Source organism: Dryas octopetala, chromosome 1, assembly GCF_963921425.1.
Source record: "Dryas octopetala chromosome 1, drDryOcto1.1, whole genome shotgun sequence".
NCBI classification, from domain to species: Eukaryota; Viridiplantae; Streptophyta; class Magnoliopsida; order Rosales; family Rosaceae; genus Dryas; species Dryas octopetala.
Window position 1 is genome coordinate 23,017,764 of NC_141366.1, and position 15,125 is coordinate 23,032,888.

Here is a 15,125-nt window from a genome sequence, read left to right on the forward strand (position 1 = left end):
TAAAAATAAAAAGGACAACTTTACTAATTTACTACTGACCATAGCTTCATAATGAATCTTTTTTTTTCTTTTTGAAATTTTATCAATTAGCATATACAAACCTTTGCCCAAGGAAGCTTGTCATCTGAACAACCTCTTAGAACCCATTATATCCAATTCCTACGGAAGACAAATTAGCATGGAAGTCAAAAAGAAACAACATGTGGGAAAGTTCAATAATCATAGTAATGATAGACAATGGATACCATAAAATAAGAACCATATGACCAAAACTACCAATGAAATAAGAAACATATGATAGCAGAAATTACCAATATATCAAGCCTTAGTTAACCTCATGCAAGTCTTCAAACTAGATAATATGTTTATGCAATAGAAACTCCTAAGAAATTAAGAGCAAAACTTCTAAGTAGTCTAATCTATAGCATTGTTTTATTCAAAAGGAATACAAAAGTTTTTTTTCCTTATTTGATGCTTTTATAACATTATGCAAATGCAAATATATGATACTTTCATCAAATATAGAGCTTTAAATCTATAGGCAACCCGTTTTTTTTTTTTTTTTGAAAAGATATATAATATTAGATATTACATTCACCATTTACAAAACAGACATAAATGTATGTAATTGATGCCCCCTCTTTAACTAAAACAAAATGTTTGACCAAAAAAATCATCCAAAATTGTACGAAAACAGAACAAAAAGTCTTTTACATGACAAATATCACTCTTGGTGATTGAAACAAATAACACTATAATCCTTATTATTTACATCAACACCAACTAGGATTGTCAAATATGATATGAAAGTTGAAACAAATAAAATAGAAACTTTTATATTCAAATCAAGCAGCAACTAGAGTTGTCAAATATAATTGGTGGCTGTAACAAATAACACTAAAAACCTTATTATTCAAATCAAACACCAACTAGCATTTGCAAATATAATTGGTAATTTGGTATCGCCAAAGCATAATCCCCAAGATTCCTATCCATATCAAATACAGGGTCGAACATATAATTAGTACAAAACATAGGAAAATACCTCAGAGAGCAGAACGAGAGAGAGAAACAGAGAGATCTTTGGTTCATCAGCAAGAGCAATGCAGAAAAACATAAACTTCACTACAAAAATCCAAAATTTCAAGACAAAAATCCCAATACTTCAGACCCCAGAACACGCCCAATTCCCAGATCCCAAAGAAAATACAGAAAACCTATAAACCTTAATTTTCCATTAGCCCTAACTAGAAAATGTCTGCAACCAAAACTCCATCAATAATATTTCTATTTTTATATATAAAGGAATAGAAGAATAATAGACATATAAATCGAACCTTGATCAAGATAGTGTCACCACAGAAGAGCTGAAGCTTCTCCATGGCCTCTGGGTGGAGATCAACGATTGAGTTGTCGTCGTTGATAGCTTCATCCTCAACAAGCCGATTCGCAGCCTTCTTGCACTCCAAAATCGTCGTGCTGAAGTCCCTTTGGCCCCCTTACTGAAACAAAAACCACAATCATATTAAAACCCACAAAACCCCCCAAAAAACAAAGTTCAAAACAAATTTAAGCAAAGCAAAAGCAAGTAAAATTGAAGAGGGATTTGGGGCTTATAGGTCAGAAGATTCGGCTTTGTTCGACATCTTCAAGCCCAGAGCAGAAGACCAATGAAGACGAAGAGAGAGATTTAGATATTGTTTCGGTGTTGAAGAAACACAGAGAGATCTAAGTGCAGAGAGAGAAAGATAGCGTGAAATGAAATTTAGGTAGAGGAGAGAGAGAAAGCGTGTTTTTTTAAGTGGGAGGAGAGAGAGCGTGTTTTTTTTTTTTTTCACCTGCCCAACACAACGATTTTGCCTAATACTATTGTGTATAATAATTTAGAAAAAAACATCAAATCAAATACCATAGGATAATATACCTTCATATAACAGTTTTTAAAAAACCGTTGTGTGGTAAATTAAGATAACGGACAAAATAAGAATCGTTGTTTATTGACCGATGTCTATTTACATTTTTGTAGTAGTGGCTGAGTTTAAACCAAAGACAACAACAGTGGGTGTTGTTAAAACAAAGAGCAAGGCTGTGTTTGCAACAAACCAAGGAAACCCGAGAGAGAGAGAAGGTGAAGAAGAAGAGAAAGAGAGGAAACCAGAGAGAAATGAGAAGGAGGGAGAGAGAGAGAGAGAGAGAGAGAGAGAGAGAGAGAGAGAGAGAGAGAGAGAAGAGTAACAGAGAGAGAAAGAAGAGTGCAGAGAGGGGAAGGAGAAAGAAGGAAGAAACAATGAGGTAAACTTTAATCTTTTACACTCTCTGTTTTTATTTAGATTTGAGCTTGGGTATCATTTTTTATTATGCAAGGGTTAAAGGAATTGTTAGAGAAGTTTATTTGATCACTTTAACATAGGAAATGAATGGGAAAAAGGAAGAGAATTAAATTCGGAGGGATGTCCTTATCATTTTTGGGTTTATGTTCTTAAAAGAGGATTTGATTTCTATGTTGATTTGAAGTTGGGTGATGGATTGGAAGGCTTTAAACATGTATTTAGAAGCTTAAGAAACTGATTTGGGGTGTTAGAATCGAAGGGAATTGATCGAAGTTGGAGGAAGTTTGGAAAATCTTGAAATTTTTGGGAAAAAATGGCAGTTTTCGGGTAGCCTACTTTGAGGCCACATATCTTGAGTTGTAGAGCTCCGTTTTGAGTGATCTTTGTATGATTGTAAAGAGGTGTTGCATATTGTCTTCAAAACCCTGATTTGATTCCGTACTATACCTCTCTTTTTGTTGATTTGGGAATGTGTGTAGGAAGTGACGAGAATGGACAAGGAAAATGACGGGAAAGGGGGAAAAATGATACAAAAGGGGAAAGGGAAGAACATCAAACTTTCAAAGCCTATGTCTCCATTAAGGATCTAGATCCTTTGCCAGGGCAAAATGGTAACAGATTGTACCAGGCTTTGAATCTCAGCCATCTAAAAAAATCCAACAACCTGAATCATGCCATGTCAACTTCTCTGATGCCCACAAAATGTAATTTAACAAAAAAACTGAAGAGTCTTCAAGTTGGCTTTCAACTTTTTTTGATGAAATTTCGACCTAGGTTTATTGTTTCAGATCTGAAAGTTGATCGTCGACGACAAACGATCGATTGCAAAATGGTCAACACATGTTCAACAAATTGTGCTACAGTCACGTACTTTAGATAGTGTTGTAGCCAGTTTATCATATTCTTTTTTTTTTTTCACATTTTTGTTAAAATCAATTTTTTTGTCGACCATGTGGCAACTAAAAGGACATTTTTGTCCGAAAAGTGGCCAAAGAGTCAAAAAAGTAAGAGTTGTGAGTGGAGAGTTAAAAAATATAGAGTTGTATTAAAGAGGTTATTTAATGAAATTTCCCAATAAAAATATGTGACAAACAACTTCCATTGGTAATTGATCATATCTTTAACTCATTATTGACACTTTGACATCGAACCCATACCCTCTATGATTTCAATTAAAATGAAAGATAATAAAACAAAACTCTTAATTTATTACATTATATGGCCATGTTTGATTGGCTGTAAACCGCCGCTTTCGTTTCAGTACCATTTCATTATGTTGTGCCCATCCTTAATAAAGTCCTACGGGGATAATAGAAGGGCTAAAAACGTTAGTTTAAGGAGCCTAAGGTATCTCCATGTTTGAGTGCTATTAAGAAGGGGCCTTCGGCCTATAGTCACACCCGTGGCTCACTCTCTCCCTTTCAGTTTTCATCTCGTTTTCCAATACTTGGAATGAGAATTAGATTCTATTCCAGGAAGACATGATATTTGGTTTACTGGAAATGAAACCAAACTAAGAAATTGACTTTAGTTGACTGTAAATCAATTCCATAAAAAAAAAGGAATAAAAATACCAAAAAGGAGGTGGTATTTCTTTTGGTATTCATATTTCATAATTAATCTGTAATGTAAAAATTACAATATATATATTATTTTATTATTTGGCTATATTGAAGAATTAGAAAAAGACATATTCAGTACTTCTCCCCACATCATTCATCGTCTCATCTTCTCTATCTATGACAGATTTACCGTGGCGCATCCATCCCTTCCTCTATGAAAAGAGAAGAAATAACAAAAAGATTTTTTTTTTTTTAAACGGAGAAGAAAATTGAAACCCGTAGATTATATAGAATATATAAAAGCTGCAACCTCGATCATTTTTTCTTCTTTCAATATGATTGCTACATCAATTTTGAATCTGCTATCCTACTTTTGACCCCATCGATTTTCCTTTCTTTCAATATGAATTTGCAACATCTTTTATGAAAATTACAATATAAATTGATTAGATTGTATATATTAATATAGATTGGTTAATATCAATCAATCGATGAATCTGCAACATCATTTTTCTATATATTAATATAGATTGATTATATATATTATTGGATTATGATGGATGATTTATAAATTTGTTTTATCTCTCCTCTGTGTATTATTACTTGATTCAAACAAAGTATTCTCTTGTATATTACTTGTTCTATATATTTGCAGATGTCAAGCTTTTTTTTTTTTTTTTTTTTTCTCTCCCGTCAAAACAAATCTTCAAGATTAGGGTAGCTAGATTATATGCATTCAATACTAATATTAAAAAATTAAAAGATAAATAATTGTTGAAAATAGTATTACATGTTTCATTAATTTCATTATGACATCTACCAAAAACTATAATGAAAACAACAAGTCCTAATTTGGATTATGTTTTTGTTCAAGACGGAATAGGAATTGAAAATCATTACACTACGGAATAGTTAGGATTAAGAGTACAATTCATATTTCAAGCCTTAGATTACGGCTAAACAAACATAACCTATATGTTCAGTTACTTAGAAGCTAAAGGAAAGGAAAATGCGTGAAAATTTATATATATATATATATATAGTCTTTCAATTCAAGAAATTCTAGATGAACATTGGCAAAGTAATAAATTTAAAACACAACAAAATGGTTGAATACTCATTTTGTCTTCATAGATAATGTACGCATGCAATTCTACTTATGGAGAAAAGTTTTTGAATGAGCACTCCCCTACCTCCGATCCCTTGGTGCTGCTAAGTCTATTTCCAACACATATATCCGACTTAGGTTGACTGCTACCAATATGAGGTCTTCTCCAGCCAACTTGTCTTTCCTTAGGAATTGGAAAATCTAATATTGGTGTGTACGTTCCCTTGTTGTGCTTGTTGCTGTTGCATGTGATAGTATCTTTTGCAGCAGTTTATGTTGCTAGTTTTCTAGCCTCTTCTTTTTCTGTTCTTGCATGTGTTTTGTTAATTTGTTAACTATGCGGTTGTAGCTCTCTTTTTGGTTCAATAAATTTTTACTTACCAACAAAAAAGAAAAGTTTTTGATGGTTTAGTGGTTTGTAGCTAGGACCAAAGGGTCAGACCAAGTTTTGTGTACTTCCCAGTATATGCTGTTTTTATTATTCTTTATTGGTATTGCTTCATTTTTATTTTGTAATTTCAGAGCATTGCTGGAATGTTTACGTCAAATGTAAACCCATCTTTACTCGTTTTTTTTTTAATTTTTTTATTTTATAATGTAGAATAAAAAAATGTGAACCTAATCTTAATTTAGGTACCAATTCAATTTGTGCCAACCATTCACAATGAGGTAGCCGCAAATTGAAAGTCCTTGTCAATGTCTAAGGAAGATATTCATATTCTAGCAAGAAAAATTTGAAAGAGTATGTGAAGGAGACAATTAAGGAACCTTTGGCTTTGCCCATGCATGAAGTCACCCACTAATTCCTACGTAACCAAAGCATTTTTGAAGGTCTTGAACAAGAGAAAGAGAAATTCCCAGACACGTACACCCCAAAGAAAGTTAGCTACCCAAAAAAGGAATAACTAAATCCAAAGAAAACACACAAAGGTAAGCCAATAAGAAAGAAGGACCTCTCTCTCAGTTACCAATCTGAAAGTCACAACATGTGTGTATAAATCCATCCAACCAGAGCTTGCATTTTCAAGAATCAAACAGAAAACTAATATACACAGACCCAAGAGAGAGAGGAGAGAGAGAGAGAGAGAGAGAGAGAGAGAGAGAGAGAGAGAGAGAGAGAGAGAGAGAGAGAGAGAGAGAGAGAGAGAGAGAGAGAGAGAGAGAGAGAGCCTGAAAACAAATTAAAGGCTAAATATATTATAAGATGGCAACAGCAATTAATCGTGTGTATGAAGATGTTGAACCAACAGCAGAGTGGACACGAGAGGAAGCTTATGACACTCTCATCGTCTACCTACCCGGTTTGTTGCATGCTTATAATTAATTAACTCCCTTTCATCATATTTGTCTATGTTAATTGTTCTTCAAACCTCTCTATCTCAACTTTTCTTTTAACTGTCCTTCACTTTGTTTTTCTTTATTTCAGTTTTGAATCATATTCCTGTAGTTAATTAACGTTTCTAGTTAAGGCCAAATGATCATATACAATTTTTTTTCCCTATACTATTATGTTCTTTCACATGCATATGTACTGTTTTTTTTTTTTTGTTGTTGTAAAGTTTGGGGCAGCAATGTTCCAAACAAAAGCAGCGAAACTAAATGATTAATACAAACCAAATCGAGATCCTAGCAATTAATTTAACATCAATTTTAATTTTAGTTTGTTTTTATCTGAAAAGGGAAATTCAAATTGGAAACTCTCAAACATTGTGACTTTCAAATATTACATAGAGAAATCCACTAGAAATGAATGCATGGGAATTGGGTTTGCTTTGGCATATATTGATTTTATTATATATTTATTAGTATTGTTTGTACAGGATTTAGAAAGGAGCATCTGAAAATTCAAGTAACCTCATCAAATAAAATAAGGGTGCTTGGTGAGCGCTCAGTTGGTCATGACAATAAATGGCAGCACTTCCGCAAGGAGTTCCCCATCCCAACAAATTGCGACACCAACGACATCTCCGCAAAATTTGAGAGCGGCCTTCTTTATGTCAAGCTTCCAAAGACCATTGCTCCACTTGTCGAAGAAGCACCAAAGCGACCACCACCAACTGAAGCCCAAAAGCCACCAACAACTGAAGCTCAAAAGCCACCAACTACAGAAGCCCAAAAGCCACCAACCACAGAAACCAAAAAGCCACCAACCACAGAAGCCCAAAAGCCACAAACCACAGAAGCCCAAAAGCCACAAACTACAGAAGCCCAAAAGCCACTACCCAAAGAAGCCCATAAGCCAACCACAGAAGCCCCAAAGCCCCAAAAGCCCATGAGTGGTAGTGATCATCAACAAGTGCCTTCATTAGGCCCTATGGATCACAAGCAAAAGCAAACCAATGGGTCAAAAGCTGATGGGCATGCTAAGCAGACACCAGAGAAGGAGAAGGCAGCTGAGTCTAGCAATGCTGCTGCTCAGAAAGCATTGGAGAAGGAAAAGAGGGCTACTAATGATCATGAGTTGGCCAAGGCAAACACTAAAAGTACTGAAGATCATGGTGGGAAAAAGGTTGCTGATTCAATAAAAGGAGCAATTCATGATGGGCAAGAGGATGGGGTTGATAAAAGCTATTATAGACCACCCCAAGGTTATAGTTATAGGCCGGTTGTTGATGGGTTGGTTAGGGATCAGCTGAAGCAGCCAAGGAGATTGGTGAACTTGGTCCTGACATTTTTATTTTTTCTGGTGCTTGGTTTGTATGTTAAGTATGCAATCAATTCCATAGAGGAATTTAAACGCCAAGAGCTGTAATTAGTGACTTGTGCATACAAGCCACACCCTATGTGGCACCACAGGCATTATATGCAAATAACATGAATTGAATAAAGGGGATTGGCAATTCAAGGTCATCCCCAGTGTATTGTTAAGGTTACCTTACTTTTTATTACTGTTAATGTTCAAGCTTAATTCTTTCATTTATAGGTTTTTACTTCTTTTATTTTTTATTGTTTTTGTATACTGATATCAGCAAATCTCTAGTGGAATGTTCATGGAGGGTTTAATTTGCGACAACTTTAAAACCTTATGGAGTGTCTATATAAATTCCAGAAGTACAGAGTCCCTATATCTAGGGGTGTTTGTGTTAACCCACACCACAGTCTTGCACCAAAAGTAAACCAGTTCAATAATAATAAGATATAGTACTAGTTTGTCTTAATTATATATAACTTATAAGTTCGTCAGACTAATGCAAACGGGATCAGCATGAGAAGCAATTATATATCATAAGTTTAGAGAATTTAAACATAACAATTATCCTAGTTCCTTGTAGAATGTCTGAAGGTCTAGAGTTGGATATCACGGTGTGAAACTAAGACCTATATATCAAAGGTCATACCTAGTTAAGAAAATGGTAGAAGTACCTCAAGTTAATTGCTTGCTTGATTTGGGAACTCCAAGCTGAAAGCTACCCACTTGCCATCACTAACAGGCAGCACCGTTATGGAATTAGGGAATGCAATATCAGGAAACTGTGTGTAAACTCTAACTCTGTTGCACAGCAAGTAACTCCTCAATCCTGCACTTTTCGCTACATTTGTATCTGAAACCGAGACAGCAGAAAGATTGGGTTGTATAAATGCTGGAGAGGAAGGGATTTCTTTGGTTGAAGAGAGTATTGATTCAGAGCATAAGGAAGGCTTTCTGGTTGTGTTCACGTTATCCATGTTGGCTGATAAATTGCTTGGTGTGCCTGACTCTTGAACTTCATCAATGATCACTGCATGACAAATCAAAATTGTTTGGATAAGACAACTTGAAAAAGTTTTTAACTTCATATGAATTGATAGAAAGATTTGAATGTACTAGGTATCAGATGAAGATGTCACCTTTTATTTCTTTAGCACATTCCTCATACTTGGTAGCTGGAGATGAAACCAACTGATGTTCATGCATGAGATTCTGGAGTGAATCAACAGTCATTGTCAAGTCAGAGCTTTGAGTGGTTTTGAGAGCACTTTCTATTAGGTCATGAGGGGAAGTGAGCTTGGTATTCAGGCTCAATCCACCTGAAAAGAAAGTAACCTTGTCAATGTACCATCATTCATTTTCTGCCATGAAAATGTGCACAAGTAATGAAGCAAATACATGACTTCAACGTTGGATACAGAGCTTGGCATTGCAACAATGTGTATAGCAGAATAAAGATTACCATGTTTCCCTAAAGGAGGGCAGTGGATATCAATACATATATATAAACCAGGTGAATAAATCCAAATACTGGCAAGTCAACAAACTAAAGTTTTCTCTGAGTATCGAGTCAAAACCGATCTGCAATGATTCAGCTACCAGATGAAATTGATCATTTATGTGCATGATGTCTATCAGTCAATGAAACCTAAAACCATTTGACAATGGGTGGAGACATATGACACTATATATTGTAACCAAAGGATATGAAATGTAAAGAATATAAAAGACAAAAGTTCATATGCAGAACATGTAAAATCTGTTCTGTTCTTGCTCATGTTAAATGAAAACTAAAAGAAGCTTCCTTCTGTCAAAAAATTTAAAGCACCGACAGCTATCATCCGAAGAGGGAGAACTAACTTACGCTCTTTTAAAGCAGTGTAAGCAACCTTTGCAGCATTCAGCTCTGCCTTTTTCTTGGATTTCCCCGCTTCCCCGCAGAATTTCTCTCCTTCTACTTCCACAGTGGAAGAGAAAATTGGCATGTGAGATGCACCGGATTTCACAGTTGTATAAGCTGGCATGCAAAAGCCTTCTTTCTGAGCTAACTCCTGTAAGAGATTCTTGTACTGACCAGGTTCATCCTGTGGAGGGACATAAAGAAATGAATAGTGTATTCTATAAATTTAACATTTCATATTTATAATGTCACGCGCACACAAACACACACAACACCATAAGCAGAAATTGAGAACAAAATGGTACAGGACTGAACTGCAAGAGGTGGCCCATCATTTTTACTGGAATATAATGAAGAATCAAGATTTTTCGACTGAGCATAGTTCTGCAGCTGGCTCTTGTATTGATAGCACAAACCTATATGCATGAGTTGAATGTTAGAGATATCCATTGACATGAGTAAATCAATAAGCTAGTGAAGATAGTGAGAGGAAATAAGCAGAAATGGAAGGCGAACAGTGCAGAACCATGTTAAAAATGGATTCAAAAAGCTATTGAACTGCGCAGAAAGGAAAGAGAAAAAAAGTGTTACATAATTTCCCACAGAATTCTGCCTGAGGATCTTGATTTATTTTATCTTATACCTGTTCTAACATGTAGGATACTATGCAACATGTATAGTAACATCTCTCATTTTCAGGATAGTCTGCAAACTTGGCAATTGTAGGTGCTCAAAACGTAAAACATTTTTTAGGTTTCCAGAAACATAATCTGGATTTGGCTTTCCATAGCATGAATAAAACTGCTATGATATATGGTAAAATAAGTATAAACTTGGTAGCAAGAAGATTAGTAATTTTGACACAGTTTGTTGATTAGCCTAAATTATAGTGTGTAATTTGATTGTTGCTGAAGTTTGGCAAGATGCAACAAAAGTACTGGAACACAAAAAGGAACTAGTGACTAATGAAGAAATCTGAAAGATAATTAAAACATATGTAAGGGTAATAATGTCAATAACATTTATTAAAATCTTATAAACCCCACAATTTTATCTTATAAATCTCATACTTTAATCTTTCTCCTTGCTGATAGTGAGTAATACAATACAACATGAACATTGATAACCATGCAACTTTTTTTTTTGATTGAAATAACTATGCAACTTAATATTTTCCCGATTATATAATACAAGGAAATCAGAAAATGACGTTCTTAGTATAAGAAAGCATCTAATTACCCCTTAGTCTTTTAGCAAGCAAAACATGAATCTTTGACATGAAGACCTTTTATTCGACAGATGGATGCATATGGTTCCTCAAAATCTCTTTCAATTATTAAGAAATATTTTTATGAATTCCCATTCAACTTCCAAATTAGATAGAAAATAAATTAAATATATACCAGAAGAAGAAGACGGTGGAGAGGTGAAGTGAAGGAAAGCGAGCATGGCAGCCTGGTTTTGGGCTTCTTTGGAAGATTTGCAAGAAATAGGTGAGTCGAAGCAGAACCCATTGACTGATACAGAGGCCTTGAAGCGAGGGCTGTGTTCGGGTCCGTCTTTCATGGCGGTGTACCTTGGCAACCCCCATTTCTTCTCATGGCACAACTCCTGCAGCTTTGTCTTGTACATTCTTTTCTTTCTTGTTTTGTTTTCTCTCTGAAAATAAGAAATTACAACACGAAACCACGACCACGACCAACACAATGAGAGGCCTCTGTCTTTTGGTTTCGTTTTCTAAAGACCACAAATGCAATGCTTCCCTTCCCGCGTGTTTTTCGTGTTGGTATGGTCTCATATATTGTCGATGATTTAATGATTGCTTTGCTTTGTAGGCCCTAATTTTTGCTGCGTCCACGGTCTTTGGACTGGGATTTGCCAATCAGGTGAGTTCATTTGGCGTGGAGACAGTAAAAATAAGGTTTCGACTTCGGAGTATACTTGGGAGTTCAGTACACATTGTCTCCGCATGTTAAAATCATCGGCATTTTCTTTGAACAGGAAGGGGAGTGTTGATTTACTTTTTATTTCCATGTCATTCAAAAAACAAAAAACAAAAATAAAACATTTTATTGGAGGGTTATGGGATTGCATTTAAATTAGGGGAAAAAAAAAAAAAAACGATGTTGGTCCCAATGTTTTAACCCGAAAACAAATATGGTACTTGTGTTTTTATGTTGTTTGTAATTTTAGGACAATTTTAATAAAACTCAAATTTTCAATTTGGGGATAAATTATCCATTTGTTTTTGAGAAAAATTTTGTTGGCAGATTGAAAGATCATCTTATGAGTTTTCTAAAATTAATTTCAATTTTCACTTTTGTATTTATTTGCTAAAGAGATTGAGACTCACAAAATTTTTAAGGTTTAAACATTAAGTTTTGGATTTCTTTAATTTTTTTTTTAAATCAAATTGAATGTTATATGCATGATTTTTTGTCATTTTTTAGTAAAACTTGTAAGTTTAAATAAGTTATTAGTTTCGATTTGAGTAATGTTGGGTGCAATATGTCCTAAAATTGTAAATCATATAAAACACAAAGACTAAATATAGAGTTTTAAAACCACAATAACCAAATATGTATTCGGATAAAACACAAGAACCAAAAACATTTTTTTCCCTTTAAATTACATGTCTTGGACAAACTCAAACAATTTTCAATAAACAAACACTCAAATAATATACATTTTTAATTGTTTTAGGTTCTAATAAGATTCAATAAAAAGCTCAAAGCCTCAAACAAACACTCAAATAATATACGTAAACCCTAAGCTGCACAAGAACTCGAAGTCTACAAGCGAGTCTTAACCTACTAACTCCATCTAATCTAGTTTTTACTTTTCTAACATTTCAATTGTAAGCTTTACAATTTATTTATTTTTAATCCTTTTGAGATGTGAAAGGTCCAAACTACCCTTCATATAAATACACCTACCAAATGCCCAAATATGTAGTCTTCTTTTTGGATTTCACTTTCAACCTCTCTCTCTCTCTCTCTCTCTCTCTCTCTCTCTCTCACACACACACACACACACCCACCCTACACCTTGATCCATTCCCCTATGGTTGACTATCATCATTAGGAAAATGCTAGGGTTACCATCTAAGTATATCATCTCTCCAGTAGAGGTAGATCTCATCAAGTGGAACCCACTCAAGTGGAACGTACCTCTATTAGAGAGATGCACTAGAACACAAAAGGGCTTTTATAGCACTCAAAAAACGCTATAAAAGCCCTTTTATAGCGTTATTGAAAACGCTATGTCAGCTGACGTTATAATAGACCCAAGACTTATTATAGCGTTTTTAGAACGCTATAAAAAAATTCCTTTCTATAGCGTTTTTGAAACGCTATAAAAAATCTATATAATAGCGTTTTTAAAATGCTATAGAAAGATATGCAATAGCATTTTTAAAATGCTATTTTTGTGGTATTTAATAGCGTTTTAAAAATGCTAGAATATGTAACGATCTTTCGTAGCATTTTAAAGAAGCTATAATAATTATTACTATAGAATTTTAAAATGCTATCTTTAATTTTTGCAAATATATAATAATTATTGATTACATATTTTGGTGCCTCCGAAATTATTTTTTTTAGGCTTTTTAGATTGCTACTAGAAATTTTTTATATATAGCATTAAGTATGAAACTTATGTGCTATCAAGTATATATATAAATTAAAAGAAACAATTGGAACTAAAACACATCATTAAATATATTGGTCCTGAAATACAATATATATAAGTTACTTCAAATACCAATGTTAAGGCTGCATAAGCATAATAGTTTCACAACTGCCATAGTTTCAAATTGGCCTTTAAAAAACACTAATATGTAGGTCCTATAGTAACAAAAACAAGCCTAACTTGTTAACTCTCTTCAAAATAAAGCATCCAATAGCCAAGAGACTACAAACTGCCAAAACGCAAACATCCAATTATATCCAAGTGCCTCCAAACTGCCAAAAAGAATAGTCAACAATAGGTTTCATTAGTGCCCCCAATCTACTAAAGGTTGTAGTGCTAATAAGGAAGGACTACCTTTATAATGTACCAAATAAAAACATGTATATATGTGACCCTCTTAAAGACCAACGAATTTGTGATGTATCAAATGGTATAAGAAAAAAAGAAAACTGAAAACAAATCCTATATATGCCAATGAATGTCCACTCACTCAGAAGTTTATATATTCACATTAATATACTACTACTATGAAAACAAAGCAATCAAAAGTTTGGATTAATATTGAATTAACCAATTCCAACACAAAACCACAACTAAAAATGAAAAAAAAACTTCAAATTAGCTTTTCACAGATTGATCTAAGTTTTCAGAGTTACTAATAAATTAAAACTCAAAGTCTACTTTTCCTATATCACAAACCAAAGAACATTTTAAGGTACTTTTTTATAAACCTCGATCTATACAAAATGCGCTGCTAAAGTACATTTTAAGGTCTCATATGCTTAGATGATATGTTATATGAACAAAATGATGAGTTTGACAATTAGCACTTAATACAGTATCTTCTAGCTCCAAACCTTAACTTCATTCTGCCAAACATATAAAAAACAAAAAAAAAACTGAACTTCCATGTCCCAATTCTTAATATTTTTTTATCTTAGTTTTATGCTTCAATACCCCGCTTCATCTTCCCACCTATATCAAGTCCACCACAATATCAATCATATAGCTGTTTCTTTTGATTCAGATTTCTTTTCATAGTTAAAAAGAATAATAAAAATTTAACCAAAGAACCACAAACGGAAAGTAAATAACAAAATAAATTAATACATGTATTAGAGGCAAATAGCACTTCACAACACCAAGCCTACATGCAGAACTCAAAGAACAGAAAACTATACAATTCACAAAGCTTGTCACTACATATATATTATCCGTTTAGAACTCACCAAGCAACAACAAAAATAATAAAAAATGAGTAACTTTTGACTTCTCTATAAAACAAAGACAAAAAAGAGATGTATATGATTCTTAAAGCAGAGAAGAACTGCTTAATGTAATGGGGAAATTATTTATATATGATCTTAAATAACTGACTAAAAGCCTTTTTCTCCTTTAATCAATATTATAACCATAAATACCTTGTGTCTTGTTTCCTATGAACTACAACAACATATGCTTTGAACAATGATGGGTCACCTCATTGATTTATAACATAGAGCCATCAAGTGGAAAGCAAAGAAAATAGTGGAATAAACACTTATAATTAGATTGCATGTCAGAAAACAAATATTATTTGCATATTCACCAAACTATAGGAATTAATTGTCATATAAAATAAAAGAAAAACTAACCTCATCTGCACTAAAACTACCAGCACTTCACAACCTCTCAAAGACTTCACCAGGAGATTTGACATATTCTTGTTTTTCTTTTGAACAACATCAATAGCTAAATGAATGAAATATTTGGCAATACCTATGGGAAAAAATAATGTGTCAAGCGTTCTATTGATCATATTCAACACAAGACTGCCGTATCTCAAATTCTCATAAACCAAAGACAA

The 15,125-nt window shown here is 33.7% G+C and overlaps 2 protein-coding genes across 2 annotated transcripts; one reads left to right on the top strand and one right to left on the bottom strand.

The window, feature by feature from the left end:
- Window positions 1-6,168: 6,168 nt before the first annotated feature.
- Window positions 6,169-7,932, top strand: LOC147299224 (uncharacterized). Its single transcript, XM_086256529.1, has 2 exons — window positions 6,169-6,301; window positions 6,821-7,932. The coding sequence occupies exons 1-2, from the start codon at window positions 6,205-6,207 to the stop codon at window positions 7,750-7,752; spliced, it is 1,029 nt and encodes a 342-aa protein (XP_086112655.1). The 5' UTR covers window positions 6,169-6,204; the 3' UTR covers window positions 7,753-7,932.
- LOC147299225 (double-stranded RNA-binding protein 1-like) lies at window positions 7,221-11,343 on the bottom strand. The gene is made up of 6 exons (XM_086256517.1): window positions 10,993-11,343; window positions 9,905-10,005; window positions 9,554-9,773; window positions 8,829-9,008; window positions 8,364-8,719; window positions 7,221-7,312 (listed from the first exon to the last, which is right to left on the bottom strand). The coding sequence occupies exons 1-5, from the start codon at window positions 11,219-11,221 to the stop codon at window positions 8,370-8,372; spliced, it is 1,080 nt and encodes a 359-aa protein (XP_086112643.1). The 5' UTR covers window positions 11,222-11,343; the 3' UTR covers window positions 7,221-7,312; window positions 8,364-8,369.
- Window positions 11,344-15,125: the final 3,782 nt, after the last annotated feature.

Excerpts from the sequence above, each read along its gene's own strand:
- LOC147299225 (XM_086256517.1), bottom strand. The coding sequence starts at position 11,221 with ATGTACAAGACAAAGCTGCAGGAGTTGTGCCATGAGAAGAAATGGGGG. Across the intron at positions 9,774-9,904 it reads ATGATGGGCCACCTCTTGCA|GATGAACCTGGTCAGTACAA; the intron begins GTTCAGTCCTGT and ends GTCCCTCCACAG. Across the intron at positions 9,009-9,553 it reads TTACACTGCTTTAAAAGAGC|GTGGATTGAGCCTGAATACC; the intron begins GTAAGTTAGTTC and ends CTTTCTTTTCAG.
- LOC147299224 (XM_086256529.1), top strand. The coding sequence starts at position 6,205 with ATGGCAACAGCAATTAATCGTGTGTATGAAGATGTTGAACCAACAGCA. Across the intron at positions 6,302-6,820 it reads TCTCATCGTCTACCTACCCG|GATTTAGAAAGGAGCATCTG; the intron begins GTTTGTTGCATG and ends TTGTTTGTACAG.